The following is a 25,863-nucleotide window of genomic DNA, read 5'->3' as shown; positions in this document are numbered from 1 at the left end:
ACACTTCTGAATATAATTGTCTATATAATTAATAAAACAACAACAACATGTGTAACTGAGGATTAGAGAGTATGTATAGTCCTAAAATCTCTTTTGGCTTGTTCTGGTCTCTGGAATCCAGAAGCTGTGTCATATGGCAAGGCCAGAGAAATCTCAGATACCTAGTTGTAACTGGTAGTTGTAACTACTAATGTTGCTGAACAACAGCTCCCATCATCCCTAGCCATTGGCCATCCGTGGTAGCCAATGTGGTACCCTTGAGAGATTGTGGGACATCAGCTTCCATGAGCCCCAGCCAGCATAGCCCATAGTTTGGGGTGGTGGAGTCCAACAGCATATGATGTACACATACTGTGGGGGGAATCTTCCTCTGTTGAGCTCAGATATTGGAAATGAGCTTGACTGTGGGGGGAAAGCACATTGAGAGAGGGGTTGTAGAAAGGTAGGTGGCAGTCAGAGTGAGGCTCCTACATTCCTTACCCAATGAGATGTTTTGCTGTTAAAAATCATATCTACACAGCCATATTATTTTTCTAAATAAATTAAAAAATTGTCCAATAGCACCTTAAAGGTAAAGGTAAAGGTACCCCTGCCCGTACGGGCCAGTCTTGACAGACTCTAGGGTTGTGTGCTCATCTCACTCTATAGGCTGGGAGCCAGCACTGTCTGCAGACACTTCCGGGTCACGTGGCCAGCGTGACGAAGCTGCTCTGGCGAACCAGCACCAGAGCAGCACACGGAAAAGCCGTTTACCTTCCCACTAGAAATGGTACCTATTTATCTACTTGCACTTAGGGGTGCTTTCGAACTGCTAGGTGGGCAGGAGCTGGGACCAAACAACAGGAGCTCACCCCACCCCGGGGATTCGAACCGCCGACCATGCGATCGGCAAGTCCTAGGCGCTGAGGTTTTACTCGCAGTGCCACCCGCGTGTAGAATAGCACCTTAGAGACCAACTAAATTTGTTCTGGGTATAAGCGTTCGTGTGCATGCACACTTCTTCATGCACACAAAAGCTTATACCCAGAACAAACTTAGTTGGTCTCTAAGGTTCTACTGGACAATTTTTAAATTTTTTTATTTATTTAAACTGCGTCAGAACAACACAGCTACCTACCTGAATATTATTTTTCTGTGCAACTGGGACATGGGTCTGGTGCCATAACATCTGAAGGGAGCCATAATGGCAGGCCCATAGACACCCAATAATTTTGTGGCAAAAAGTAGGAATTTGAACCAGAGTCCTACACTCTGTACACTACCCTAGCAGTGGCACACTAGGTCATCATCCATTTGATTATTTTTCTCCAAAATAAAAGCAGTCTGTCTCTATATAAAATCAAACCCATCCAAAAAAATATACATTTATAATATAAAACAAATTTCAGTAGTCGTATTTATTAAATTTGCTAGTCATTTTATCTTACCCAAGGCAACCCAAAGCAACTTACAACAGCAATAATAGTAATAAGCAAAGGGTTCAGCATTCCTCACTATAACTCAGACTTCCATTCTTTGCATGTGATTGGGGCAGACAGATGATTAAAGACACAACTCTGTGACTATTCTTTTGGACCACCATATATCCCATAGAAATTATGTCAAACAAAAACAAACTGGCAACAAATTAGTGAGGATGTTGGAATGACCCATGCTGAAATCTGGAGACAGGCTGATTTGATCTGTGAAGCCAAATAGATTCTTGTTGTTGACTTTAACCAAAATGGCATCCAAGTTCTTTAGAAACACTACACTGAAAAGTTATGTATTCAAGGAAGAAAATACTTAGGCATCATAGTACAATGTCCACAATCATAATCACAACCACATGTGGTCTTCCATGTGTTGTTGGACTACACAGGATAGTGGCCCCTAGTCAACATTAAGTAGTACCAGCTGTCCAGAGTTTCACACAAGTCTTTCTTTCTGTTGGTCAATGGACACTTCTGAAATTACAGATCAGGTCAACTAGCAGTTGGACTGATCTACACTTTCAAAGTTCTTCTCCCATGGTTGCCATATCTCTTGCTCTCCTCCCTGCACCCCTCCTGCCCACCTCTGCTAGAACGAGCTATGGCAGGCCACATCAGGCCCATGGCCTAGAGGTCATAGATAATGGAACATAAAATATGAACATGCATACTTGACCTTTAAAGCCCTAACCCTGTGGAACACCCTCCCATCAGATGTCAAGGCAATAAACAACTATCTGACTTTTAGAAGACATCTGAAGGCAGCCCTGTTTAGGGAAGTGTTTAACATTTGATGTTTTATTATGTTTTATAATGCTTTTAATTCTGTTGGGAGCCGCCCAGAGTGGCTGGGGAAACCCAGCTAGATGGGCAGGAGTATAAATAATAAATGTAGTAGTAGTAGTAGTAGTAGTAGTAGTAGTAGTAGTAATAGGCAACAATACCTATACCAAAGCACCTGCATTTCTCCAAATATGCTAAACCTCTGAATACAGTTGACTGTGGGTATGAGTGTGCATAGTGTGGAACATTTTGTGGAAAGCAAAATGTCTTATTGTATCACTTCCAACTCTGAAAGCAGTTAACGCCCATCTCCAGACACTACTTTAGAGCCAAGTCACATAGTTCTACTTACACAAGCTTAATGTTAAACACTCTCACTTTATACGCTGTGCATGTAAGGGCTAGTATACCCATTTCTGCCTTGCCGCTTCAGGCTGAACTATGGACCTTTCTGAAGAACCATATTTTGCCTCATGTAGAATTATGATGATAAGCTTTTATATCCTGCTCACATGACAGCCTGAAGTATATGCATGTTTCTAAGCCAGCCATTTTCTAAACGGATAAGAATTTTTTTTGTTAGGATATCTTAGGACAATCCGAAAACAGAACCAGGATTTAATTTCACCCTGTGCCACTTTGTACATTTGATATTGATTGTGCAGCTGTGTCAGAACACAATAGAATTTGTGGGAGCAGAAAAGTGACATTAATAATTACTATTTTGAGTTTTGGAATAATATTTTCATGCAATATACTGAAAATGACATTTGAAGATTATGTCATATTATGAGGATTATTCTCTTAAAAATAAGTAGCTCTTTCAGTCATCTGGTTTTTTAATGGTACTATTAAATGCAAGTGTATTTTTACTTGATCTATTCAGATTAATTTGCAAAGACTGCTTTTAAAGGTTGTATTCCAATCAGCCATAACTAAAACGGATTTTTGAGATAATTGTCATGAGAAGAACAAAACTAAAAGCAGAAAATTGCTAGGAACATATCAAAGACTTTAATGTGACTCAGATAAAAATGGCAGTGCTGTCCATGCCACACACCCAATTTCAGTAATTGTATATATAACAATTAACAGTTTATCTTTAGCTGGTTGCAGTGTAAGTTTCCTATTTTACCTAAAACACTCACATATATATTGTAATTGTCCTGAAGTATTTCAGTTAGGATGAGCACTTGAGATAGATGAATCTGACAAAGCACTATTTAAACTTTAGGCTGCGTTAACAGGGTGATCCTATATTCTCAGAAGTAAGGCCCACTTAATTAAATGTGACTAACTAGCCTATGTGTATCTACTGAGAAGGAAATATCACTAAATTCAGTGGGACATACTCCAGTGGAAAGGGTGCATTAGATTGCTCCCTATGCCTGCTAAGATATTTTCTTCCCCTCCTGCTTCCCTTCCTATCGGTGCTGCTTCAGTCTGTACCTTTCTTTTCCGCTCCTAGTGGTAACCAACCACTGTTTCCTTTGCTTAGGCTGAGCAAATCTTCTAAGTGTGGGTGTTTTAAGAGTCTGGTCCATTAGGGCAAATGGGGCACTTCCCCACCAGTCTGCCCTCAGCCAAATCCTACCTGCCTATGTTCTTGCTTACTACCAATCGGGGAGTTGGGGCATGGCCCATCCTATCCGTTTCTTCCTCCTTACTGTTGTAGAACTCGACAGGGATTAGGATGGAGGAAAAGTTAGTTGGCTGTGTCTTGTCATTGTCTCTGGCTCCGCCTTCTCTGGGGCTCCTTGCCTTCTGCCTTACATGTTTTGTTTTGTTTATTCATTAAATGTGTACGCTGCCCTCCATCGACAGTTCTCAGGGTGGTTCACAACATAAAAACACAATATAAAAGCACAAAATACATGATAAAAAATAAGAACAAAAAAACCACAAACCAATAATCACCACTCTCTACCACCCTTACCTAATGGGCTCCAGCTACCAACAAATACCACTACAGTTTTGAAACATGGTGCCCAGTGCCCTGCTTACCACTTATGACTTAATTTATTTAAAAACATTTTACAAGTTCTTTTGAAGAGCTCAAGGCAACTTCTACCAAAGACGTTATTGTCCAAACACTAATAACAATAACAAAGGATACCTCAACACGGCCCCCCAAACCCCCCACTAAAAATTCATTACAGTACAGTAGACACATAACTGTAACCAAGAACCATCAGCAGCAAGAGAAGACAATGTTTCTTTACATGCTTTATCTCAGAGGTGGCAAAAAAAAAAACATGCAAGACAAAGTCAAAGCATTAGACATGCCCATTCTAGTATGGCCCTCATGTATCTGCCTAAGGATCTGTGCTATATGTAGCATCCATGCTACAGAATGGACCTCCATCTTCTAGGGGTCACCAACCTTTTGGGGCAAGTGAGCACATTTGGAATTTTGAGCAAGGGCCATGGGTGTCAGTCACAAAATGGCTGCTATGCGGTGTCTGGAATAACACAAAATGGCTGCCACATCTAAAAGAGCAGAAAAAGAGGCAGAAACACAAAAGGATACAGACATGCCTCCCCTATGTCATGCACTGTGGATTTTTGAAGGGATATTTACTGAGGCCTTTTGTAAGGGTCATAGGACATACTTGTAAATGCAGTGACTGCTTTCAATTTTTTACACTTCTCATGAGTGAGCATGTGAAGGATAATTACAAAACATGCAAGCTGGGACTTGGTATTCATATTATTATGGTATTCACAAAATATATTGTCTGTGTTACAAATAGAAGACCATACAAGCCTCCAGGAAATCACCAAAACAAATTAACCAGGTGAATAGAGGCTGTTAATAGCAGCAGGAGGAGATATGCAAGACTAATAAACATCCTAAAGCAGCAACTCAAAGATGTGGGTAGCCCAACTGAACATTCAACCAAATAGCCCTAATTTTAAGAAGCATTTAAAAATAGGTATCCAAAAATGTTTGCTTCATACAAAAGCAATTCTGGTTCTTCATTCACATTCTCTACAACACTATATCTCTATAGCATCATATCAATTTACATCAGAAGTACACCTAACTTTTAACATTGTGGGTTATATCCAGAGTTACCTTCCAAGAACAGAAAGACTTCATCCATTTCCAGAAGGGACCTAAATCCAGTGGAGACCAGTAATGTAGTGGCAAAGTTTAAAATGCAGGGTCCCTTCTTGATAAGTCACAGCCATGTCTCCTCAGAACCACACACCCTCACAGCCATGCCCCTTTTAAGATTATACAATAATCTTTAAATTCTACAATAATAATAATTAGGGGTGCATCTCAGAGATCAGTGCTGGGATCTCCATGTGTTTCCTTTCAGCTAGATCCGCTATTTTATGCATGCATACATGGACAAATGATTTGGAGTGCTCCTGTACCTTATTTTGGAATGACTTTAGCTGTGTTTTCCTTGAAGTTCCATTGTACATAATAGCATTTGCACACCATTCTCTTGAAACCAAAGCACCCTGTGTTTTCAATGTTCCTTAATGCTTAGTTTGGAGGCATACAGAAAAACTCCTCCTTGGTGTTGTTCCCACTTGCCTCCTATAGAGTGACCCTAGGAGCCAATCCTCTGGCTGACCCATCTCCTTTCACTCTGATTGGCTCCAATCAGTAGCTTTAAAAAAAACTCCCATTTCATGATGAATGGACAGCTCTTGGACATTGGAGACAGGGTCTCCGCTGGGACCCTGCTGCAAATGTAGTAATGGCTCTTTGACTCACCAACCCCTCATGATCCCAGACCACTACACCTCTTGTGGAAACTCCACCTGAAACAAGGGGAAGGAAGTAATTTTGGCTGGCTCATCCATCTCCCTCCAGCCAGTTTCCACATGGTTCCAGAAGGGCTCCTCCAATCCACTGAAACAGATATTTAGGGGCCGCAGGAGAGAGAAAAATCCACAAAAATCAACTTCCCACCAGTTCTTAACATGGGAGCAAATGGGACCTCAGGATTGAGTCCAGTAATAATATATAATAAGATTGTTGGTAATAGTTCAATATCATGTTGACTAGACAGATTGACTAGTTAGCAGTACGTATTTTGGAGACAGTCTTATATTCGCATGGAATCAGCAAATTTCCTGTTTTCACTGTTTAAATTTTAAAATATGAGATTTCCAAAGGAATATTTTGAATGGAGAATATTGCATCAGAATTTTGAGTGGTTTGGTATTGTTAGTACCAATTGGTTGTTTAGTTTTTGGAAGCTGTCAAATAGAAAAAGCTGCCAACTCTCTAATACTAAATTCATTGCATTCTACTCAGCAGCATTCAGTACTGTCAAAAACTATTACATGCCAACTAGCAACTACTGCCAGGTACTAGATATCCTTGCATATTACTAAACCATAGACTTGTGTTTTTAAAACTATTGTACACCAGTTCCAAGTTACTAAATATAATTGTGTGTCATCTATCAAGTACTCTCAAAAGATAAATTAAGCCTACACAGCTTGGGATCGCTCCCTCCAAGCTAAATGCAGCCCTATAGCCCACCAGGGATTTGATCAACCCCCAGGTTCTGCTGCCTGCTTGGGAGCGTAAAAACACTGGGGTGGGGGTAGTGCTAAGCAACTGTCGAGCAGGCATATATTACATGGCAGGTGGGCTCCATTCAGCTTGCCTGGCCTCAAAATTGCACGCAGACTGTATTTTTACTATTTCCCATCAGCGATCAAATACCAGCAGGAGCTTGATAACACCTCTTTTGCAAATCTTGTAGGAGCAATTGAAGTTTTCTATACCTCTGGGGAAACAGCGTATCTAGATGGGTCACAAATTGTGTTGCCCTGATTTAGGAGCTCTTGTGTAGAATTTAGTCAACATATTTTCTGTCTTGGGGCACTATTTTTCAGGAGAACTTAGGCTTTATTAAGCTGTTTTGGCACAGGCTGGAGAAAGGATGTGGAAAGTTTTTCAGCCAAGGTTGCATTTCCTTTGGCTAACTTCGTGGGAGGGTACCACATGCTAGTGGGAGGTGGAGCCCAAGGCAAAAGTAAACAGGTCACTGAATGTGAATTTTACCTTCGCACAATAGGCTGGTTTCCACCCATGCATGTACACATCTTTATCCTCCATCCAGGCAGGTAAAAGGCCTTATCAGATTTCAGGGACACATTCCAGTCATGCAAAAACACTTGAGCAGAAGGTACAGCAGGGCTGGTCGTGGAGAAGTGTGGGCTGGGAAGGGCAGACAGAGAGGCTAGTCCTCCCAGCCTGAGGTACCTGGTCTCTGGGTTAGAGTAAAGTAAGTTGAAGTATTAATTAACTCCAAAATGTGGCAAACTTCTACTGTGAATTCCTTTGTGATCCTTTGAATGGACATCTACCACCTTGGCTCTATTCAGAATTAGTTCAGTATTTATGAACATTCTCTGCAAATTCTTAGAAAGTCCTTTAATTCATACAGCTGACAAATGCAAGATGGTGCTTCTTTGAGAATCCACTACCAAGCAGTGTAGACTCTGGCCCCAAATATCTGAAAGACCACCTCCTTCTCTAAAGACCCTCTTGGGTGCTGAGATTGGCAGATGGGGCCCTCTTGGTAGCTCCTCCACCCTCAGAGGTTTGGGATGGTGGCCTGGGAATGGGCATTCTCTGTGGTGGCTCCTAAACTGTGGAATTCCCTCCCCACAGAACTGAGTCTGGCACCTTCATTATACAGCTTCCGGAGAATACTGAAAACACACATCTTTTCTCTGGTTTTTGAATCCTGGGGGTATATATTTTTAGGACCCATCTTATTTTTTGTGGTTGTAAATTGTTTAAAACTTTTTTTAATATTGTGTTTTAATGTTGTAACAGAAGCCCTGGGGACATTACACTCTAGATAAATTTGTACCATGACGACCTAATTATGGGCACTGGTGATGTCTTTACCTCAAGCCAGTTTAAGAGTCTTTCCCTCTCTTCAGTGAACCCTGGGGGCTGTAGTCCTAAAGCAGGAACTAGGAATCTCTAACAGGGAATTATCAGCATCTTCACTAAACTACAATACCTAGGATTCTTTGAGAAAAGCCATGGAGACAGTTAAAGAGATAAGCTTGCAGCGTAAAAATGCCAGCTGTATTCCATGCTGATTGTCATCAAGATAACATATGCAAATTCATGCTGATATGCCAGCAAGAGACTCAGCAAGAGGGTCTCAGCAAACAGTTGCTTTCATGCATTGCATTTGTTTGCTTCTAATTGATTCACTTGCAGTTGTTTTGTAATTGTATATGTTCTACGATTCTATGTACAGTATTTACCAATTTCTGATTAAAATGTAGCACACATTTGAAGTCAGCCTACCACAGGCTACAGTTAACATATCATAACCTTAGGAGAACAGCACCCGTGCTTCTCTGTTTAAATAACAGATGAGATGCTTAGTGTTAATAAGATGTAAATCACTTGCCTAGTCTGCAGCCAACACCTTTACATACAATTCTATCCCGTGTATCTTCAAGAAATTCAGGTATCGGTCGGTACCTGAGAGTGAAAAAAGGCATTGACAAGAATGAAGTTCTTTGAGAACTATGGATCCTTCTTCCAATTAGCACAGGGTGGTACCTATCGTCACAACTCTATGATGTAGATTAGGCTGACAGGGTAACTGGACAAATGTAACCAAGTGAAAGCTTCTCAAGCAAAGTACAGTGGTACCTCGGGTTACATACGCTTCAGGTTACAGACTCCCCTAACCCAGAAATAGTGCTTCAGGTTAAAAACTTTGCTTCAGAATAAGAAAAGAAATTGTGATCCGGCGGCGCAGCAGCAGCAGGAGGCCCCATTAGCTAAAGTGGTGCTTCAGGTTAAGAACAGTTTCAGGTTAAGTACGGACCTCTGGAACGAATTAAGTACTTAACCCGAGGTACCACTGTAGTCAGTTTCCAGACTTGTAGAGCAGCCACCAAACAAGGCTCCTCTGCGCTCCCTTGTGTTGTTGTAGACTTGGATGTTGCATAAAGAGCTTGCCTGATGTCTGGGACTACAAGTATCAACTATCTTCTCCAATCTCTTGGACAGCTTTCATCCTGACATTTAGAAATGGATAATGAACAACAGTTTGTTTCCAGTATTCTCAAAATAGCCTAAGAAGAGTGCCTAGTCCAGTATTCTGGTTTCCAGAAATTTGCAGCCAGAATGCCTCAGGGGATTATGAAAATAAAGGCCATCAACTCAGTATCCTTCCCCTGTTGTTCATTCCCACCATCAGAGGTTGACCACCTTTTGAAATTTCTGCTGCTTTTCAATCCTTGATTGCTGCATAGTTGCCTTGCTGATTTAAGAAGCAGCTTGAGTCCTTTGCTAGCATTCACTTCGCTCACATAAGGACAACCATGCAAGGAAGGGGAGAGACAGCCCTGCAAGCTCTGCCCCACTTATGCTGCATCACATCTGCATTGAAGGACATTCTTCCAAAGTGAGAAGGCTCTTTATCTTGTGGAAATTCCCGGCATGACGTAGAATCCTGTTTTAATCTCACTATGAATCCAAGTCATACCTATAACTCCATAGGCAGAGGAGGCGCCTGATTTCAGAAGAATGACCTTCAAGGGAAGGTCATGTGCTGGAGAACATGACATAGGATAAACCCTGCAGCTGGATCAGACCAAGGACCCTTCTAGCTCAACACTCACTTCTCATAGTGGCCAACCAGATGCCATTGGAGAGCCCATAAGCAAAAGCTGAGCTGAAGAACACTCACCTCCCCACCTGCAATCTTCAGCAACTGATACTTAAGAACCATGCTATATCTGCCAGCATAGGGAGCAAGAAGGCTTGCCAAATGCATGATTTATTTATATATTTTATTTGTGAATCATTTCCCATGAGGCATCTTGAAGCAATTTGCAATATCATTGTAAAGCAATTTACAAGATAATTATATATTTGCCAACAGGATTCCTTGCCGGCCCTGCACCATAAGGTCCCAGGGCAGGTTATAAAAATGCAATATTCATTGCATAAGTGAATTGAATGCCTGAACAGGCTTTTGGTGCCCCCGGGGGCAAGGGCAGCTCAGAATTACAGTCGTTGTAGCTTTTTTTTGCTCTTTAGGTGGCTCAACTGAAATGTAGGTAAATTCATTGTTTAAAGGATGCTTGCACACATTTGAGCCCCCCTCCCTTTTTAAAAATTGATATCTATCTGGATGCAAATGCTAGGCAGCAGAGTCATATCCACTCTCAGTCACATCAAAAGCCAGTGCAAGAGCCCTTGCTTTCCTCTGGTGGAAAATAAAAGGCACAATTAAAATTTCATTTTGCATTAGTGTTTGCATTCGCTCAGCAAAACCGACACATTAACTCATGTTTGAGAAGTGAACATAACAATAATGAGTCTAGGAATGGATTCTCTGTAGCTTGTTCAAACAGAACTGCAGGAATGAAGATACTGTAAAATGGCAATTTCAAGCCTTCGGGGATATTATTACCTTTTGGCATTGGTAAGCAAGCAATATTAGTATTACCTTAATATATACCTCAGGATCGAATCCTGTAAGTGCAGCACAAATAATTCAGCTTGGCAAGGGGTCAACATGGAAATGACAGAATGGCATATCAATCAGATCTCTATCCAGTGCTTTTTTAGGCATCCAAAAGAAGAAGTACAATGCCCATATACCTGTGCTTATTTTTTGCAACCTTATAAGCATCATAAATCCAGTCCCTTAACTATCATTGTTAAGCACCCACCTGATCACTATGGCTTCTTTGGTCATTGTTTTCTCAACGGACACATACAAATTTCTGTTTTGAAGATTCATGCTGGGCAGTGCAAGAGAGCCATGGTGCAAGGATAAATTTCTGGCAGTAGTGATGATCTTCTGTCTGGCCCATGGACCAAATTAGGCTAGCCAGGCCTCCCCATTTGGCCTTCAAGACCATTTTGGCCAAGCCACACCCACATGCTTGACATGGGGCGTATAAAGATGTGGTTCAGCTGAAAAAGGGCTTTGCAAGCACCACAAATCATCTGATTGTCAGTGCCTGCAAAGCACCCTTCCACTTCCCCACATGATTTGATTTCAAACCACACAAGCAAATAAAAACTGGTCACCTGGTTCCACTGTGATGTCAAGTCACTGACAGATGGGCAGCCCCACTCACCTGTCAAACTGGGCCCATGTGAGGTGGGGGAGTTAAGAGTCTAGCCTCTTGGCCAGATCCAGTTTCCACCCCTAGCCTATGAAGAGTATTTGGAGTCCTGATGATAGCTATGTTTAGGTTGTCCAGCTAGCTGGGAGGTAACCAAACAGTCAGGATGTTTGGGCAGATGGACCTTGCAGCAAAGATATGTGCAGATTAGCATGTTGCTCAACAACTCGGCAGGAGCCTAAAGAGAGTTTATATGCTGTGGCATGCTCCTTGCTTCGCATTAATGGAAATGATTGACTACTAGTTGACTTCAGGACAGTACATCTTCACACAGTGCATAGTTAAACCATGGAACTCACTCCCACAGAAAGCAGTGATTGATGACAACCAACTTAGATGGCTTTAAGATTGATATGACAGATGACACCTGTAGCATCAATTTCAGTTCTCCCAGATTCTCAGATTCTCAAACGACAGCTCCCTCGGCCTGAAAAGCAAGATGAACTCTGCACCCCATAGTCGCCTTTGACTGGACTTAACCATCCAGGGGGCCTTTACATTTTACCTATTTCCAGTCAGCTCTCCTCATTTCTGCAGCAATCAGCATTAAAATAATAATAATTCAATCCTTTTTGGATGCAGCTTTGACTAATATACATATTTTGCAAGTGGTTTTCCCTAATGGAGTGCATACTGTAAGAATGCACAGTCTGCAGCATGTAGATTGGTTGTGAGCCTGAATAATTCATCTTAGATTTATGTGAATCCACCTATAATAATGAAAGTCAGTTGATTTTTAGCACTCACGTTGGCTCTGGAGCCCAATCTACACTATACATTTAAAGCAGTATCATACACTTTGAACAATCATGGCTTCCCCACCAAAAATCCTAGGCACTGTAGTTTGTTAAGAGTGCAGCAATCTGTTAGGAGAGCCCTATTTCCTTCACAGAGCTACAGCTGCCAGAGTGGTTTTACAATTAATCTCTCTTCCCTTCTTAAAGTACTTTGATACTGCTTTAAATGTACTGTACAGATGGGTCATTACATTCTTCTTTATCCCTGCTTTCTATGGTCAAAAGTATGGAAGACAAGTAATAACTGAAGTGAAATAGCCACCCCTGAATTACTGGGAAACGGTTACTCATATGTCTCTGGTACTCTGATTTCGTTCTTCTATATGGCAGAAAATTAACCTTGAGAAGAATGGCTATTCCATGTAGCCCTCTACTCCACCGTCTACTATATGTGCTAATTCCACATACCATTCTTTGAGATTACATGTCGTCCCAGGGTTAATGACTTGCCTTTGGATAATAGAATCATAGAAGAGTTGGAAGGGACCCTGAAGGCCACAGTGACATGAAGGTTCAAACCCCACTACTGTTATTAACTTATTATGCACCCATGAGCAAGTCATTAAGCACCCATTAACTTATTATGCACCCATGAGCAAGTTGTGTCAAAAGGCCTAAGGCTGCAATCCGCAACACTTTCCTGAAAGCAAGACCCATTGAACTCCATGGGAACTGACTTCTTAGTATAAAAATGCATGGCCAGTTTCCTACTTGCGTTGTTGGATGAATTGTGGCCTACTTCACGGTGTCGATCAGGGGTGGGGAACTGAAGGGCTGGATTTGAACAAGGCCAACCCTCCAAGAGTCCAATTCCCATAGTGGCAGGACCCAAGGTGGAAGTGGGTGTGGCTAAAGTACACAGGGCTGAAGACAAAAGGAGAATAACAATAAAAGAAGAAATGAAATGAAAAATTTAAATCACGTCTCTGAAAGAAGTGGGAGGGAGGGTCGCTAGCAACCAGGAAGTCTACTGACATCTACTGGAAGGAAATCAAGTCTCAGAAGAAGAAGAAAAGAATATAGTAGTACAGGTTTGATACACCAAGTTAGTCCATTCCCCTGCCAAAAGCAGCAGGGCATGGGTGGAGGAAAGGCCCCAAAACCAAACAGCACCTCAATTTCATCCAGATTCAAGGTGTTAAATGGACTGTCAAGCCCCAGCTGCAATCAGGCGCATTACATGAGCTGTGGGATGTTCCTTAATGCTCTAAGCGCAGGTGACATTAGGTGATGCTGGATGATTGACAGTTGTGGGAGGGCTGGAGGGTTTCCACTGCTGGTGCAGACAAATAAAAGAACATACATGTTGACTCCATCAGTTGTTAACAAAAGAAGAAGAAAAAACACAGTGCTTAACATCACTTCCCTTTGTGACCATTGCCTATTACTATTTTTTACAGTAGTTGTATTTTAACTGTCAGTCGAAGCAGTCAAAGCAATCTAACCAAATAGTAGATATGGCGATGTTTTAAAAACTAGGGGAGGAAATATGAGGCTAATGCCTAGTTCTAGGATTTCTATTAATGTAATTTTTCCATAACCATTTATTCATTGTGGTTGATCAGAAGCGTGAAACTCCACATTGTGAATCACAAAGGGAACCAAATTAAGAAAGCTGCCCAGCAAATCTGTGTTGGTTTGACACTGAAAGAAAAATGCAGGCTTTACACCAGCAGCATATTTAACACAAACCCAAAAGGCACACGGCATAGCTGAATCATTTAACCTTCAGAATTTGAGAAACTGCTTTTGCCAATGGAATGACCGAGGGATCAATGTAAATGCAGTTATGATGCACTAAAGGAAATGCGACCCTCGCGTGGCCTGCATTTCATGCTCCATCTAATTTGAACCTCCTGCCTCTGCCTCTCGTGGCGTCTCTCCCAAAGCAGAAAATGAAATTGGATTCAGGGTCAGGAACTCAAATGCATCCTGAAAGCCTCCCTAAGCAGCAAAAGGCTCAGCAGCAGACAGCAAGGTGGGGCTGAGCCAGATTATGGTTTCCCCTTTGAGCCCACTCACCACAAAGGAATCAGCTATGCCTGTATCTGTGTCAGCAGGTTCCAGGAACCCTCTTGGTTGAGAGATTTTGTGAGTGATCTGTGAGTTTGTTTGGGCCCTGGGTGAGAGGTGGGAGGCTGAGAGGTGCCGAGCGTGCCGAAATAAGGATTTTTATATCCATATTTATTCATCATTTGTATTAATGGTTGTGTTGTGCATTTTTGTAACGTGCTGCTGTTTTGTTTGCTGTACGCTGCTTAGATATATTTTATGAATTAAGTGGTACAGATGTCTAAATAAAATACATAAATAAGGCGGCAAAAGGCATTTTGTCTTTTGTCTCTAAATCATCCCTCCAGTGGTCTGCACTTTGTACCCTTCCTTAGATGTCTGTGCTTCCTGAAAACCCCATGACGTCCTCAGCTGGGCTTTCTAGGAAGCTCAGAAAGATTGGGAGGCTGCCTACTCCTTGCTTGACAGCTGTTTAGTGTTTTCCTTTTAAAGAAATCTGCATGGAAAGACTTGGCTAAAAATTACAAGGAAGAAATTCCCTTAAAAATGAAATTGGTGAGTGCACACTCACAGGTGCTCAGTAGACAGCTTCCCCATGTTCCAGTTAAAGCTCTGAATGAACCTCTCCCATGTGGCTCTGAGTGGTGATGTTTTTTATGAAATGGAGAGAGAATGTACAGTATTTTGAAGCAAAACAATGAAGCATAGAGGGGCCTTCTCACTCTGCTTTTATGATCACGGAATCCACAGCAAATTATGCTTTTCTTCCCTCCCTACATTAAAGTTGATCAGGCCATAGATGATAGATAGATGATAGATAGATAGATAGATAGATAGATAGATAGATAGATAGGATAAAATTTGTGCACAGGTATCCACAGTGTTTATTTTTACTGGGGCATCTGCAGGCATAGCAGTGTATGTCTATACATCCATCTCTGTAGGAAAAATTTAATCTGTAACCTCACTGAAAACATTTCAATTCTATTTTATAATCTCAAATCCAAACTATGTTAAATATGTAGCTTGACATTGCATGATTCTTTTTAAATTCTTAAATAGCAGCTGCTGGGAAGGGAGTTGAGCAAGATTGGACTGCAGTGAGTGAAACAAGCCAACTTCAAACAATGGATTATAAAGTTGGCTTGTTTCAACAATCCATAGTTCATATTAGCTGCAGTTTAGAAGCAAAGGTCTCTGAGCTTGTAGGTGCCATTCGAATGGAGAGAAAAGGAAGGGGTATGCAGAATCAAGGGTCACCACTGCCATAATAAACCGTAGTTTCTTGTAACATGCAGATGTAGCCACAGTACAGTTTTGCTGTGAGATTCTTCCAAAGTTACCTCCTGCTGAGATTTCTCTGATGGGATTGTTTACATCCCATTCAGCTGCTACTTAGTTTTTAAAAGAATCACACAAACCCAGACTATACACATGCAATTTGGCCACCAGACCGTATGAAATAATACTAATAATACATTCAAAACCAAACAAGACAATCTCACTTGTTAGCTAAAATTTATATTTAGATCTACGGTGTATGTTTCATGCAGCATTATTTAAATGAAGTGCATTGTTATGCAGTTCATTCCTCAGATGTTTTGCATGCCACCCACAGCTTACTATATTTTACTTAAAGCCCTAGATTCAAAGAACTATGGGCTTTGGACCTGCGTTTAGGCTCCCCATGTCATTTTGCAGAGCTCTTTTGACACTGACAGGAGTTTGTGACCAGGCAGTGAGGTAGGGGATTGATGAGAATGCCACTCAAAGAGGGGGGGGGGGGATACTGAAAGTAGGTTTTGGAATCCCAGCCAAAGTACATCCTATTGGCAATCTTGCTGAGAAACATGCAAGTTAGATGTTGATGTACTTGCTACATATATGAGACAGACAGTTCAAGGCTAGAAGTAGCCTCTTGTCTTTGTGAGTTTTCTTTGCATTCACATAAGCTGGACCTTGGAGGGGAGGTCTCAGTACTTGAATAATTGGCACTGTGGTGCTGGATCCTGGCTTCATAAATGCAGATTGGCATACATTATATGTTCCAATTTTTCTCCCCTCTCCACAGCAGAGAACTGGCCAATAAGAGCCATCAGAAAGACCTGTGCATAGATGCCAACTCCATATGGCTGAGGTGTCTTCAGACCCCCCTAAGTTTTTGGGATGGGGCTGAGCGCCCCCCCCCACCCCCATCTTGAAGGGCTGGGCTTCATGGTGGTGCACCTCACCTGGCCTCATTGCAGCAGCAGGCCTTGCTAGGCCTCATGTCGCACATCACATGTTTGCATGACAGCACACTGTGCATCATGTGTGTGACATCATACACGCATGACAGTCCCCCCCCCCCAATGTTGGGCAGAACTTAGAGCTTCTGGACCTACTTGAGAGCCTTGGGAAAGGAGAGGCTGAAGCAAGACTTCTCAGTGCCCTTAGTGGAACTGCAGCCTTAGTCATATTTACTGCTACTGGAACAATGAGTGTCTGTGTTTATGTATGAGAGAGATCAAAGATTCTTCAATGCATAAGAAATTATTTTAAAAAGCCACCATTTATGAGAAATCTTTCATCTTCTTAGATATTTTTTACAAAGTTTTAGTTGAGCAATTCATTTTGCAGATCTACCAGCAACACTAATTGCCATTTAAATTAAACATTCTGTAAGACAGGAATCAGGAGAGGTGAAACAGATTAATACAGTCTCTTTCATTTCAGCCTACAAGGAAAAGATGAAGGAGCTGTCGATGCTTTCTTTGATCTGCTCCTGTTTTTACCCTGAACCTCGAAACCTGAACATATACACATATGATGGTAAGTAACTTTCAGTGGATATTCTTTGGTTTAGCAAAGGATTCCTTGGGCTGCCTTTTATAAGGGGTGCTAACCCACCCTTATATAGTGTGTGTGTGTATTCTAATGTCTGTGGCAGCCCAAGAAGCCATGTGCATTATCTGTTGCCATTGGTCTTTTATCAGCACAGATTACTAGCACAATATTGGGTTGAAATGTTTAATTTTTTCCTTTACAGACATGGAAGTGAAACAGATCAATAAGCGTGCCTCTGGCCAAGCTTTTGAGCTGATCTTGAAGCCACCTTCTCCAGTCTCAGAAGCACCACGGACTTTAGCCTCTCCAAAGAAGAAAGATCTGTCCCTTGGAGAGATCCAGAAAAAGCTGGAAGCTGCAGAGGAGAGGAGAAAGGTATCTAGCCACTTACTTCATGGTCAAAACATGTAACTGGGAGGAGGAGAAGGGATCCATTCAAGTTAATCTACTTGCAATCCATGTTATTATTGACACCAAAAATGGTGCAGGAGCACTTACAAGTTATACATTGCAAAAATGTTGTTGTTGTTGTTGTTGTTGTTGTTGTTGTTCTTCTTCTTCTTCTTCTTCTTCTTCTTCTTCTTCTTCTTCTGTGGCTCTCCAGAGTTTCTGGCAAGGGTCTCCCTCGGCCCTACCTGGAAATGCTGGGAATTGAAACTGTGAGGAAAGATGCAATTCTTCATTGCTTTCCTTAACACATAGTCCTCCACGTTGAATCAATGAGCTGCTTCGTTCGCATAAATCTATGGTCTGTGTCTGAAAGCAGATGGAACAGTCACTTAAGAATAACCAAGCATATGACTCATTCAATGCTGAGCGGACAAGGCTCAGTGATACATGCTTTGCATGTAAAGTATCCCAGGTTCAAAACCCAGCATCTTCCAGGTTGAGCTAGGAAAAGACCCCACCCTAAAATCCCAGGCAATACTGAGCTAGATGGACCATAATCTGATACAGCATGACTGCTTGATGAGAACATTTCCAGTTGTTGCAGCATGAAAAGGGGCCTGAGCTGATGCTAACATGAAGTTCTACTATGGCACATTCATTTCTGCAAACAGGCATCTTAAACCCCTCTGGATTTCTGTAACCTAGTTAAGATATGGTCTTCAAAGGTCTCTTAAAAGTCTTGTGGCACTTTTAAGACTAGCAGATTTATTGTGGCATAAGCTTTTTGTAGACCAGAGCCCACAGCGTCAGAAAACATATGTCATGGTAAATCTATTTGTGTCCAAGACTCCCATGGGATTCCTAGCTGTTTTGAGTTCTTACACTGTCCCCCAAAGGCAGGAGTGTGAAACAACACTTCAAAATGAAGTTAGACACATAGGAGAGCTAATATTGTGTATGTGTGTGTACTATTGCTCTTACTGCTACTACTATGCTTTAAATAATTTAAATGTCGCCTAACTGCAATAGTCTCTAAGTGGTATACAGGAAATACAATTCAGAAAAGGTAAAAATCAGTCCCTACACATTCAAGAAATCGGTAGATCACTTGCTTTTTCACACATCCCAATCTTGTACCTAGTTTCTCATTCACATTCCTCCCCACTTAGATCAATAGCACTCACCTGTGTACAATTGGTATCAAGTTTACACCTGAAGGCTACAGGCTTGCTTGCAGGTTACACTGAGCACAGGTGCAAGCCATCTCCACACAAGTACAAGTGGTTGTTTGGAAGACTCTGCGCTTGTTGATTTGTACGGCTCCACTGTTGGGTACACAGATTGCACACTCAAACACTACAAGTGAATAACTGTACAAGTGTACAGCTCAACTTTTTGTGTATACATATTGTTCACTTGCTTAATGTAGTGTGTGAACTCCCTGTCATGATACTCATGAACTATTTCAGATGTCATGATAACCATGGCTTATTTCCCCTGCCATTTCCACCTCTGTCATAATTAGCTACAGTTTAGCTTGTCATCTAAACCCTGAATTGAAGCTTTGGTGCATAGCTGTCAATGTTTCCCTTTTTTTAAGGGAAATTCCCTTATTCCAAATAGGATTCCTCGTAAAAAAAGGGGAAAGTTGACAGCTGTGCTTTGGTGGTGCTATGTGGTTGGCTGTATCATTATTAGCACCAGTGCCTGTAGTAGTATATTATTTCACATCCACCCCTCTCATTTTCAAGAACCACAAATAAAATCCATCCAAATATATGGTCCCCAATCCACTAAAAAAATGTATCTGAATATCAGTGCAAGGCAGAATTCATGCCATAGCATCTGTTACCCAGTCCTTCCCCAACTGAGTGTCCTCCAAAAACTTTGGATAGCTGTGGCTGATGGGAGTTATAGTCCAAAAAATCTGGAGGGGATCACATTGGGGAAGGTTTCTATAACTGGGGGACTCAAAATACTTAGCTGTTAAACCAACTTCCAAGGTTTTAAAAGCAAAGATTGAGTTGTACAGTTGGATCTTCCTTAGCCAGAACATTAATATGAATTATATTCCAAAGGGATTCATATTCTTAGTAGCTTTTGGATTATGGTGCATAAATTACATGTGATCCTATTAATGGATTTGCATTTATGTGAAAGGTAATTGGGGAGCCCCTGCTGTTTAACATTCCATAGAATTGGGGATAATGTTCACCCTTTTAAGTATTCATGCTGTCAGCTGCTCAGTGGCCATCTTTTGCTTGTTAATATCACTCACCATAATGACTATATGCAAAAGAAGCTTCCACCTAATCATCAGCAAAATCTTCTCTGTTACAGCAGATGGCAATGCCATCCAATTTCCTTTTCTAGTCTGTGAATGCAGAAGCTAAATAAACCTTTATTTTTAACCTTTATTTTAAAACAAGCCAGTGGGAAGGGGAGGTGTATGCCTCCTCCTTTGCTTCTTACTTAAATATACTAGAAGACTGTTCATGATCTCCTTTTCTGGTAGGTTCAGGGTTCTCAGTGCAAAACAAGCATCTCTGCGCATGACCCACTCTCTCAAAGTTTGTGTTTAATCTTAGAATTTATTGAGCTCAGATAGAGAATACAAACTTGCCCCACTATATAGTTACATGTACAGCTATGCTCAGATTCTTTTTGACTGTGGGGAAGAATACTTTGGGACTAGTTTAGGAGCTCATTCCTGACTCTGCAATTGATCTGCTTGGCCCAAGCCTCTAGTAAATTCAACAGTGTGGTGTGTTAGCTCAGTTATGTGAGCAGCTCAGATCTTTCTGAGATCTTCTGAAGTGGAAATTGGCCCCTCGCAGTCTGAACCCATATTAAATCATTAATACAAGCAAGATAACACACACACACACACACACACACACACACGTCTTAAAAACCACTAAGCATGCAGTAGTTGATGGAAATCCCTGCACATATTAGTTCTCTCCTCCTGGTGAGCTGACTGTATTCATTTCACATACCATGTGCAGGATTTTATTTTTTTCTGCCATATTTAATGAGCAAACTAGACAAGACAGCAAGAGATATAAAACTGGAGCTGGTAAGTGAGAGTAAATGCAATTATCATGGAGCAGGGAGATACAGTAACTGTATGCTTCCCCTGAAAGGCAAATAACAGCTCTAGGGAGGATATGAATTGTAATAAGTGCATGAGGGAAAGGGTTAACTCTTCTCCCTCCAGTGCCATATTCCCATTATCTTTCTCCTTTTGAAAAACTGTAGGGGATTTAATCATGGACTTCTCACTGCCTTATATCACTGGAACGCAATTCACATTCAGAGTAGTTAATGGCGATGTGTGTGTGTGTGTGTGTGTGTGTGTGTAAATACACAACTGAAGTGGTGTGTACACCAGGTGTGAGGAACCTTGGGCTTGCCAGATGTTGCTGAACTACACTTCCCATCAGTCCTAGCAAACATGGCCAATAATCAAGGCTGATGGGAACTGTAGTCCAGCGATTTCTGAGGAGCCAAAGGTTCCCAACCAGATGTCATCGTCTGACACCAGTTCACAGGTTGTGTGAATCATCCCCCAGCTGACAGTAAAGGCCAGCTTCAGGACGCAAAATAACCTTGAGAATTTGGGTCATCCCCGTATGCTACCTTTAAATATTTAATCAATATTTAGATGAATAAAGTTTAATATGGAAAGTAAGAGAGATTTTTAAATGCAGATAGTTTTGTCCACCCGTTCAAAACAATCCAAACAGTAATGTAATAATACCTGTATTAAGGAGGAAAGTTAACTTCAATGGCGAAGGGATTGCCTTTTTGCTTAACAACATGCAGCAGTAAGAAGAGTCTTATAAAACTCAAAAGCTAGCTCTCTGTTTCTGTAACTTTTAGTGGGCAGTAATCAAGACAGTATGCTACCGCTAAAGTATCCGAGGGTTATAAACACATTCCAGCTCTTTAGTTAAGAAAAATTACTTTCGGTAACTCCTTGGGTTTGAAGCCAGATTAAACAACAAAACATTTGGGGCATTTTGAAATCGTGAATTCCGTAGGATATGGAGGAAATGTTAACTCCTGAGACAATCTGCAATCAAGTAAACAAATATACAGTGAAATACATAACTTGGGTGAAATACAAAATGCACAGGCTGTGATCTAGCAGTGGCTCCCACCAGAGGAAGCCATTTCTGTTGATTTCTCTGCCTTCTGACAGCTCCCTTTGCCCCTTCCCAAAATAATGTACTCCAGAGGATAGGTGAACCCACTGAAACGATATAAGATGTGGTGCTAGACTGCAGAAGGAAGGGGGAGTTGGTGCATCAGAAGCATTACTCCCAATCAAAATGTAGTTTTTAAAGCAGCCCATAAAATTTGCCTACAATCCCATAGAACAGCAAAAATAGAATGGCAGAATATTTGGAAGAGGTTCTGTTAGTAAGAGTGCTACTCAGGGATTCATGTTTGTCAGATGCTCTCAAAAAATTTCAGACATTTTTATTGGCATTTCAGACCAGAGGTGGGAGACCTCTGACCACATACCATTGGACTACAACTCCCATAATCCCTTATTACCCATGCCAGCTGTGGTTGATGGGAGTTGGAGTCCAACAGCATCTGGAAGGCACACAGCTTCACCATCCTTGCTTTAGACAAACTGAAGTTCACACATTATCCTTCCAACCTTGGCTGAATGCTTTTCAAACAAACTATCCCCTTGGGTCTCTTTCTTTCCCCTTCCTTTCACAGTCCCAGGAGGCTGTGGTGCTGAAACAACTGGCGGAAAAGAGAGAACATGAACGAGAAGTCCTTCAGAAGGCTTTGGAGGAGAACAATAACTTCAGCAAAATGGCAGAGGAAAAACTGATACTGAAAATGGAACAGATCAAAGAAAACCGTGAAGCTAACTTAGCTGCTCTTATTGAACGCCTCCAGGAGAAGGTAACCAGGTTGAGATTATTTTAGGAGGGGGCAAGTGGTCATCTGTATTTCAATATGCATGATGGGCATTGTAGTCCAAAACATCTGGACTGAATTCATGTGACAGTTCACTCCATTTCCCCAGTGTTTCCCTAGCTATTAATTTCTGCATGGATTTGAACGTTCACATGACGTAAAAGACACTTCTAGAAAACTAAGTGAATATAGTGCATGCTTAGTGCTGATTTCCATGTTATTTGATTCCAGAAAAAATCCATTTGCAGCCCCCTAAACCCAGAAAATCAGGGGAGTAAAGTGATGTAATTTGAGGTAGTTCGCCAGCATACAGTTCTTTCCTGCTGTATTCATGGGGGAATCATGCAGGAATAGAAAATGTATGTGCAAAAAGTGCAGGGTAGCATTTGTTGTCATGTCAAACCACACGCACTGGTGTGAATAAAATTTAGCACAACATGCCAGTTTTATCACTTAAAAAGCCACAGTTCCATAATGCATCAGGTACTGCAGTGCAAAAGGAACGTCAGAAAATGGGACAGAAGTGCAGAGTATTATAATTAGAAAAAACTAAACCAAGATGCCTTGTGTCTCAATGCAGCCTAGAGGGCACCAGGTTGGGAAAGGCTGCCCAGGTGCTAAAGGCGAAGAGGGAAACAGCCAAAGAAAGCTGTGCAGACATAGGGGAAATTCCCTCTGCTTTCCCCAGAAGGTGTAGGAAAGGGACCAAAGGCAGCAGACATGCTTTCAGCTTATTTCCTGCCTCAGTCTGAAGGTGATGTCCCAAAGATGTCATAACTTTCTTACAGATGGATTCAGAGATAAGCGTGCAAAGATGGCATGTGGTGTGGAAGCACAATCATGTCTGCTTACCTCCTACCCTCTCAGGTGTGCCTAGCCTGACTCTAATGCAGGGCACCCAGCTCCCACCAGGCAGCATGACCAATAATGAGGTCCAACAACCTCTGAAGGTGGCATCAGTATGGAGAAGGCTGCTCTAGACCAACTACCTGTCCACACATTGGACATCATATTTGTTAGTGTCTATACCCACTTAAGTACCATTTATGTTGACCCATGTTAATAACTCCAGAAATTCCATGTGGAAGTTCATTGAACCTGGGGGCTCAATGACTCTGCTCCCTATCAAGCACAGCTGCTTCACACTTAAAGGGTGGCCCAAACCCTCTTTCTGTCTCCATTCTCCAGTTCCCTCTAATCCAAAGAGGAATGGAAAGGGCCATTAGTTATCCTAGCCAAGGAGCATGGGTTATATTCTGCCTCAGAGGTGGGGAACCAGTGGGCCTCCAGTCTACAATTCCACATCATCTCTGATCATTGCCAATGTTGGCTGTGGTTGATGGAAAGTACAGTAGATTTGAACAACATCTGAAGGACTACCACAGGTTCCCTGCCTGTTCTATGTAGTTTAAAATGCTTCTAATATCCTTGCTTACTTTGCAGTACATGAAACCAAATAATGGTTGTCTTCTAAAATTCTTTCTGGAGAAGGAAGGTGGGGGTTAAATGTTTCCTGTTTTTATTTTTATTTTTATTTTCTTCCTCCTAGGAGAGGCATGCTGCAGAGGTCCGCAGAAACAAGGAGCTCCAGGTGGAACTGTCTGGCTGAGCCCAGCAGTGGAGAGGGTGGGATAAGTCCCCACCCCTCCTCAAACTCCCCTGCCTATATTATTACAGATCATGAGATATTAGTATGGGAAATGTATGACACGGTTTAAAAAAAGAAGAAGAAGAATCAAGAACTCAATAGAAAACAAAACAAAAAAATAAAACAATGCAGTTTTTGCAGAATGATTTGCTTGATGTTTAAAAATAAAACTTGGATCTTATTTTGTAAATACTTACATTTTTGTTAAAAAATACAAGTATTGCATTATGCAAGTTATTTCATAATCTTTACATGTCCTGTAACAGGCTTTTGATGTTGTCTATTTCCATTTGGTTGAATTTGTTAGATCTGTTCCTATGAAGTTCCCTGCAGCAACCTCCATTCATTCCAAGTGAACATCTAAGTCAGTGGAAGGTCTATGGTGCTAGAGTCTAGCCATTGCTTAATTACCTAGAAAGGTTTGCGATCAATACACTTCCTTAAAACAATAAGCAAATTACAGGCATTGGGACTTGACAGAGCAGTCCTGAAACACCCCCCTAAATCATTAAGCAGTCATGTTTTAATTACAGCCTCAGTGCTCCACTAAAAAACAACAACAAAATTGCAGTGCACCACACATCTCTTGTTACATCTCTACACAGAAGTCAGACCCCATCAAATTCAATGGGACTTAACACCCATTGGAGAAGGTAAGAAAAGGCTGCAGGCATAAACACACTTACAAAGGAGTAGGCGCCACGGAACACAGTGAGATTTACTTCTGAGTAAACATGCACAGCGTTGTGCTGCAAATTAGTATTCACAGGAACAATTTCTTCTGCCTTTTGAAGAAAAATGCTTCTGTTTTTCAAAGGCAAGTGTCACTGACAAGGAGGCAAGCAGAAGCAAGATTTGACTTTTTAAAAAATAGACATTGTGTGCAGCTGAGAATGACCAATCATATATCTGGCCAAAAGAAGCTTATGGGTTTTGGGGAAGCTGGATTTAAAAATAACTCAAAATCTGCCTCTTCACCAATGAAGAAATTATTTAACTTGAGTCAAGAAGCTTTTAAGTGTAGATGCTGTGACCTGTTCTATTTATCTTAGGCCACAGTCCTGCCCACCATTGCTAAAATCAGTGGGGTAACCAGGTGCACTTTTGTGGGAAGGATCCAAGCCTTAATCTAATCTGTTTCATTACGGCACGAGATGCTCTGTAGGACATTTTTCATCCAGACTCAACAAGCTTATTTTTAATCCTGCTGACTTCTCCTCTCCTGCCTAGTTTTAAAAAGATACCAAGAATGACAAGGGCTGAAGCAGCAGGAGCGACTAGGAGCCAGGATGCTTGAGCCAGGTGTGGCATCGCTCGCCTGCTTTCCCCATAGAGCTGCCAGTTTGAAGTTGTCCCTCTCCCTCCTGGGAATTGCTGCCTGCATAGTCTACTCTTCATTTGTGCTATTTTTCCTGTATGTCATTGTGAGCAAGCTGTGATTAATAAAGAATTGGGGTTCTGTGAACTGAAAAAGGACTGGTCTGTTGACTCGCTCATTCCCTTCTCCCAGCGTGAAAAGTGTTGGTACATATAAGCTAAGAGAGAAAATTCCTGTTTCATTTGTCCATTTGTTTCACTTCATATCCCCTAGCATTTTGACCTGCCTTTGCTCATTGTTTGTGATTGTTTCTGTGCGTCATTTTCCAACCAAGGGGCATATCCCATCCAAATCATAGAATCATAGAATCATAGAATCATAGAGTTGGAAGAGACCACAAGGGCCATCGAGTCCAACCCCCTGCCAAGCAGGAAACACCATCAGAGCACTCCTGACATATGGTTGTCAAGCCTCTGCTTAAAGACCTCCAAAGAAGGAGACTCCACC

At 41.6% G+C, this 25,863-nt stretch overlaps 1 protein-coding gene across 1 annotated transcript in view; it reads left to right on the top strand.

Annotated features, from left to right (window-relative positions):
- The window catches only part of STMN2 (stathmin 2), a 31,193-nt gene extending 5,679 nt beyond the window's left edge, over positions 1-25,514 (top strand). Inside the window, exons 2-5 of the mRNA XM_081874839.1 lie at positions 16,943-17,038; positions 17,256-17,428; positions 22,184-22,375; positions 23,940-25,514. Of these exons, the coding sequence (XP_081730965.1) occupies positions 16,943-17,038; positions 17,256-17,428; positions 22,184-22,375; positions 23,940-23,999 (521 nt within the window). The 3' untranslated portion in view covers positions 24,000-25,514. The remainder of the gene's footprint in view (positions 1-16,942; positions 17,039-17,255; positions 17,429-22,183; positions 22,376-23,939) is intronic.
- The last annotated feature ends 349 nt before the right edge of the window (positions 25,515-25,863 follow it).

Source organism: Podarcis erhardii, assembly GCF_964252035.2.
Source record: "Podarcis erhardii genome assembly, chromosome: 8".
NCBI classification, from domain to species: Eukaryota; Metazoa; Chordata; class Lepidosauria; order Squamata; family Lacertidae; genus Podarcis; species Podarcis erhardii.
This window is presented reverse-complemented; position numbering and strand designations above follow the sequence as displayed.